Here is a 6,396-nt window from a genome sequence, read left to right on the forward strand (position 1 = left end):
CGCCCCGGGGAGAACCCGGCTCCCCCGGGCCCCTGCGCGACGGCAGAGGCCCAGCTGGGCCCCTCAGTGCTGGCCTGAGGGACAACGGGAAACGTAACCGCCCAGCCCCCCGGGGAGGGCGAGCATGGCTGAGGGGAAAGAAGGCAGCTGGACCCGGGAAAGCAGCAGGGACAGCGTGAACCGCTTTCAGGGTGGCATTGGCTACTGAAAGAGCTCGGTGGCTGCATACGCATGCCTCAAGGTGGTTCAACAGTAACACCTGGCTCACCTCTGCCCCACCTTCACGCCTCTTATCAAACCCTCTAGAGAGCTTTGGAGGAGGAAGATCATGAACAAAGTAAGAAACCACCTTTAGAACACTTTATTCAGAGGCAAAATAGTGTGGTGAGCGCAGACGGAATTTAAGAAAAGGAAAACTGCTGTACAGGATTAAGATCAACAGTTCACTCTCCTTACGGAACCAGTCAGTCTCCAGTGAGCATGGAGATGTCCGTAAGTCCGTGGGACATCACTGTCCTTTCTTTTACAAAAAACATCCCCTGTTCTTGCACCTTCCATGTTCTTCAGTGAAAAAATAATCTAAAATAAAATTACTGTACAGGTGGAGAAACAGGCATTGTAATCTGAAAGAGACAAATAACTCCTGTGAATATTACAGCTCCTCACAGGCACCAGAGGACACAATAAGGCACATATTTATACCTGAATACTAAGTCATTACTATCATATTGAATCTTAATAGGCACCTCGGATGAGAAACTGATTTTGCGGGAGGAAAGCTTCCAAAATTGATCTGCATGATTAGATTGTGTCACAGCTGGTAGTTTTTTTAATGATCATTTTTGCTAGGCATATTTGGCCATTTTTTTTTTCTTTTAAATCTAATACAGCTTCTACTCAGTAAATATTCTGATCTCCACATACACACTTGTGGCTGGTATACTTGCAGAGGCCTGGCCTCTGCATGTCTATTAGCCTTTTCCTGGACCTGCTCCACGTCTCATCTCTCCAACAGAATTCAAATGTCATCTGCCACTGGCAGCACTCCCAGCTACCAGGAAGCAAAACCTCAAACCATCCCACACAAGGAATGCAGTCCGTATGGATGGCTCAGGCTCTGAGTCAGCCCTGCTCTGAGAGTGCACAGATGTCCCTGCACCCAGAGTTGCTGCTCTGAAACACGTCGTCACAAACATCAAGGGGAAAAAATCCAATTTACTTTTAAGATTACATGGAAAGGGAAATAGGAGTATAATGGTTTATTGCTTAAATTTTACTTGTGCAGTACAAATTCTAACAAACACTTTTGGGCTTTTGTAAGGGATTGAGGAAAAAAAAAAAAATCTTTGAAATGACCTATGGGACTGAGTAGATTATTTAAATGTGTGTTTCTCTGGCAAGAGTAAACCTCAAAGAAAAGAAAGATAACATGTCTTTGTTCCTCAGAGTCTTTTACGTTTTTATGGCTATACTTAAAACTTCCAACTGGAAGAAAAGTTAATAAATGGTATTTATACATAGGTGCCATTTGGCAAAATTGGTCTGTTAAACCCTTTTCCACTCAACCATAGTAATGGGGAAAAGTTTCAAGATGTCTGTGATGATTACAGAAGAAAGTTTAGATTGGATTCTTACCTTATTTACTGACTCTTTGTTATTACTGTTGTTCCATTGTGAGCAGGGATAATAGGTGCAGGAAAATCCAGTTCAGGGGCATCAAAAAAGTATGCCTACATTATTACAGAGGAGAAAAAGACTGTTTAGAGAGAAACAAACAGTTCTGCCTCATCCCAGCTCGCTTTTTCCACACCCACTGTTCACAAGAAACAAACACAGCATTGAAATGGCAAATTTGGATCTTTTCTGGTTTTATCAGATTAGAAACAGTCAATTAAAATAGTGCTCTAAACTGTACTTTTAAATATAACAGCAGCTAAGGCCTTTGAAAAAAGACCTGTACTGGAAGGGATTGGATTGCAGATATTTATTTGACTGTTTGCTGTTTTAACTGATGAAGCTCCAGGCAGTCTCCAGTGACAAGAGCCCCACTGAAGTCAGCTGCAAGTCTCCTGCTGACACGAGAGTTGTATTTTGCCTTTGCCTCCCTGCACGCTGAGCTGCGGGGAACCAAATCTACCTACTCTGGAACCTGGGGGGGAACAGAACTGAAGCCTGGATGATGTCATTCTACCTACTGCAACAAAGAGACAACAAATAATTTAAGTTCTCATCACTACGTATTTCAGTAGTGCTAGGGTCTTCTGTTTCCATAATGCTGGTATTTTACTAAGTTCTAGCAGGTTTATGTTTTCATACATAAAACTCATAAGCACACACTACATATTGAGCGTTTAATCATTTTAAAAGGACTAACGAAGCATAGTACTTATTCCAATAAGCCGTGACTGGATACAATAAAGATCAATGCTTTGCTGATACTATGACGAATTCCAGATAAACTTAAGACTAATCTGTGAGTGACTTTGTGCTAAAGACACATTCATTATTGAGTTCGTTACTGGCACTGTCAAAGGCAGATTGGCATCAATTTTCGCTATGTTTGAAATAATTGGAACTCTTACTTCAGAAGTACTATTTCTTTCTTTATTAAAAAAGATTTTCCAGCAACTAGCCAGCCCCTCCTTCCCTGCACCATAACATGTCGCCAGTCCCAGGAAATAACAGGTTAGTGAAAAGGAAAGGCAGTGTCATACCAAACAGCCGACAGCCAGCAGGGCATGAAGCAGGACAACGGTCCCCACGGTTGCCAGTGCAATCCTCCGGTTGTCGTCTCGGACAGCGGGCCAAAAGGTCATCACCAAAACAGACCCCGAAAGACACAGGGAGAACATCACCAGGACCCAGCGCACCACTTTTTGTGGAATGATCCATAAAATCTGTAAAAGGGAGGAAAATGATTGTTAAGGAGACTGTGTGAAATGGGGATTCATTCATTTAACACATTGTTCTGTGACATTTAATCACTTCCAGCCAATCTGTGCACAGATTAACTCATGCTTTATCTGATATGTCTCTGTTATTTGAGGAAGGAGTAACAGCAGCGATGAGCTTTACTCCTGGACACAAGAGTGTGTTCCCCGAGTTATGGCACTCCCTCTAAAGCCTGCCCCTTGCCAGAGTGGCCCAGGATGGTCCCTGCCAGGGAAACGTGTCCTCGGAGCCATCAGCATTGCCATCCTGCACACCAATCGATGCCTGTACCCTGGGGACACGCACATCCCAATTCCTGAAGTTGCCTCGGGCTGCCTGCCAGGTTCGCCAGCTTGCCATCCCTTGCTTGGATTTGCTGCCTCTGGGGAAATGACCTGCCCTGGGCTTTTCCAGGACCCACGAGACATCTTTGCATTAGACAAGATTAAACAAAAAGCTTTATTCTAGCCAAGCAAAAGGAGCAAATGATTTGCCCGGTCCCCAAGATTTTGACTAATATGAACAATATTATAAGCAAAAAACAAATTTTCTAAACCAGGACCTTTTTGCAGGGCATGTAATAATGGTGCACTCTTTAGGCCATACGTACCGCTGTGGGAATGTAAATGAAGAGGGAGTAGCCATATACACACACTATCTCCAGGAATGAGTAGGAAACAATGTTCATAACTTTACTGTTCCTCCACATCAGGAATCCCCAGAGAGCAAGGGGAACAAGCCAAGCATACGCATAAATCGTTGTTGCTGCTATGGACACTGGAAATATGACGAAAGATTTCACATTTTACTTAGAATACCAGCCAGAGTCAAACGTGTAGAAGCATTTAGCCTGAAAACTAGAAAGCTACTTTTGAAGTTACTTTCAAAATATAAAGTATGAATTATTAATAAACTGAGAACTTTGCATTTACATCCACTTTACACCCACTACTTTGCCAGTACTTCAAGTTAGTTCAAAAGTAAAGACTCCAGAAAGTATTCTCCTGCTATTTTCAATTTATTACACCTGTGTACAAAATGCTATCAGTTTCAGTGTGAAAGGAAGAGCAACATAGGAAAGAAAAACTTAGTTAAAAATAGAAATTCAGCTACTAACAGCTACTGAAAAATGAGAATAGAATGCAGACATCCTAAAAAATTTGAACGGGAACACAGACACGAGTATCAAATCTGAAACTATTGAAGTGACTGGATTCCCAAACGGCAGCATTCTTCCAAGTACGCTGTGGATTTTGGAAACAAACAGAAGCCACGTTCCTCTGCAGGGACGGCAGTCTCCTTCAAAGTACAAGAACCAGTACAGACCATTGGCTCCTCACTCCGAGTTCTCTGGGGCATGTATCAGTTGAGCATCTTTTGCTTATTTTCCAGTTTGCCAGAAGGTTAACAACTTCCAGCCCTCAGTAGGTGCTATGAGTAATACTCTAATTCAGTCATGTTCTGTCTGAGGCCTGCAGGCTCCTAGGAGGCCATGGATCCAGAAAGGCACCTACAAAAGCACCACAGTGGCCACTGCTGGGCTTGCACTCTCTGTACAAGGGGGCATTCACTAAGGCTAGAAAAATAACTGCTCTAATTACTCCTGCCTGCTCTACTAAAACCCTGTAACTACTTTATGCTCTGGAGGAGTAGGGTTCTGCCAGTTACAGCCCAGTTTAAGGACTTGTTTCACATCTTTAAAAATTTAAATAAAGCAATCAATCAAAAGACTCTGCTAAATCAAAGCTGTGACCTGTTTTTACATTACTTCACTAGCGCATTTAAAAAAAAAAAAAACAAACCCAAAAAAACCCCCACCAAACTCAGGACTGTATCGACTACTTACAAACCTTTTCTGAACTCGGGCACATAGTGGTATGTTGGCTTGCCCAGATGGATGAAGAAATTAGAGAGATTGCCACTAACAGCAATGGTAAAGACGAGTGTGGCACATATCCAAAAGGGACCTTAAAAGGAAACAAACAAGTTCAGTAACAACTCCTCTGCCCTCTTGTTTTTTTAAGGTTAGCAAGTAAAAGGGAATACAAACTCAAAACATTTAGCACAGAAGAGAACTTGTCACACCTCGTACCTACCGTAGAGGTCAGGATTGCTGCGGATATACAGCCTTACAAAGTTCTTCCCTGGTACTGGGAAAACCGAACCTTTGATTCTGTCCAGGACCTATGAAAACATACAGATTTGTCCGACTGAAGATGCAAAACTGAAAAAAACCTCAGTATCTGGATAACGCATAGCTCAGACAATAGTTCTCCTCTGGAGTGTAGTATTAACCTGGTAAGTATCCACATCGAAGAACGTCTGGTAGTACTCAAATGTCCAGAAAGGGGCACTTTTCTTCTGTCCTGCAAGCAGCTGTATGGGGAGAAAGGCAACATAAAAAACATTAAAAGCATGCAATTTATGTATTACTGGTTCATTTACACAATAGTTAAAAGATTTCTGTACCCGGACAGAAAACAAACTTAACAGGGTGGCGCTTACTATTTAATTATTTAACGGTTTCCCTTTCCCCCCTCTAACATTTCTTAGCAGCAGCTAGTCTTATCTCCCTAAAGAGCAGCCAGATACTACCTTCCACCACATCCTTTACAACACATGCCTTCATCGGCATCACAAGTCCCCTCACTGTCGTTGATGGCTGCATTAGCCGAGCCTTCAGACAAGCCCTGGCCGTTTCAAAGTTTCCTGCTCTCCTGCCAGAGTCACCAACCCCACAGCAGAACCAACAAAAACAAACACAGTGCTGGGTTTTCAGCTGCTGCTGCGCTCATCTCCTGGCGTATTTTCTTAGCTTAAATCCCCACCATTTCTGTTCAATTTCCTAGGCTGTAAACCACAACAGCTGAAGAGCCAGCACGTTTGCTTCTGCCAACTCTGCTATCGAGAAAGTAACCTGTGACAGAGAAGAAGCAGAGTTTTAAGTCCCACAGCATGAGTCCCTGGTATCCTCTAGAAATACCTCAGTGTTGTCAGCACCATTTGCGTGCATGCTGATGGAGGCACTGTAGGTGTAAGAGTATTACCTCTGTTTTATCAGAGTCATTGGTCCCCAGTAATTCATCATCCTCTTCTCTCCCAGGCTCTTGCAGACGACCGTGCTGATTCTTGGGGATTTCAACTGGTTCATCGATGCTTATTGTGGTAGCATCAGGATTTGCTGCAAGCAAATTAGCTGCATCGTCAAATTCTGCAAATAAGTACATTACAAGAGAGGCAACGATCAAGCTACAAAAATTTTTGGTTTTGTGGCTCAAAAAACTACATTAAGATCCCTACACAGCCCAAGAAAGGATACATCACTAGTTTAGAATAATAGAATAGAATCACAGAATAGTTTGGGTTGGAAGGGACCTCTAAAGGTCATCTAGTCCAACCCCCCTGCCGTGGGCAGGGATATCTTCAACTAGATCAGGTTGCTCAGAGCCCCGTCCAGCCTGGCCT

The 6,396-nt window shown here is 43.1% G+C and overlaps 2 protein-coding genes across 3 annotated transcripts in view; both read right to left on the reverse strand.

The window, feature by feature from the left end:
• Nucleotides 1-233, reverse strand: part of NDC1 (NDC1 transmembrane nucleoporin) — an 18,187-nt gene extending 17,954 nt beyond the window's left edge. The window contains exon 1 of the mRNA XM_009287388.2: nt 230-233. Within this exon, the coding sequence (XP_009285663.2) occupies nt 230-233 (4 nt within the window). The remainder of the gene's footprint in view (nt 1-229) is intronic.
• A 126-nt stretch (nt 234-359) lies between these two features.
• YIPF1 (Yip1 domain family member 1) overlaps nt 360-6,396 on the reverse strand; it is a 7,537-nt gene continuing 1,500 nt past the window's right edge. Inside the window, exons 2-9 of one of the 2 annotated variants that reach the window (XM_009287389.2) lie at nt 5,979-6,142; nt 5,227-5,307; nt 5,028-5,115; nt 4,782-4,898; nt 3,542-3,708; nt 2,715-2,897; nt 1,636-1,730; nt 360-623 (exon numbers count right to left, since the gene is read on the reverse strand). In XM_009287389.2, coding sequence (XP_009285664.1) covers nt 1,641-1,730; nt 2,715-2,897; nt 3,542-3,708; nt 4,782-4,898; nt 5,028-5,115; nt 5,227-5,307; nt 5,979-6,142 — 890 coding nt within the window. In that variant the 3' untranslated portion in view covers nt 360-623; nt 1,636-1,640. The remainder of the gene's footprint in view (nt 624-1,635; nt 1,731-2,714; nt 2,898-3,541; nt 3,709-4,781; nt 4,899-5,027; nt 5,116-5,226; nt 5,308-5,978; nt 6,143-6,396) is intronic. The other variant, XM_009287390.2, reaches the window with a different exon arrangement.

This window comes from Aptenodytes forsteri, unplaced genomic scaffold (genome assembly GCF_000699145.1).
Source record: "Aptenodytes forsteri isolate BGI_AS27 unplaced genomic scaffold, ASM69914v1 Scaffold119, whole genome shotgun sequence".
Classification (NCBI taxonomy): Eukaryota; Metazoa; Chordata; class Aves; order Sphenisciformes; family Spheniscidae; genus Aptenodytes; species Aptenodytes forsteri.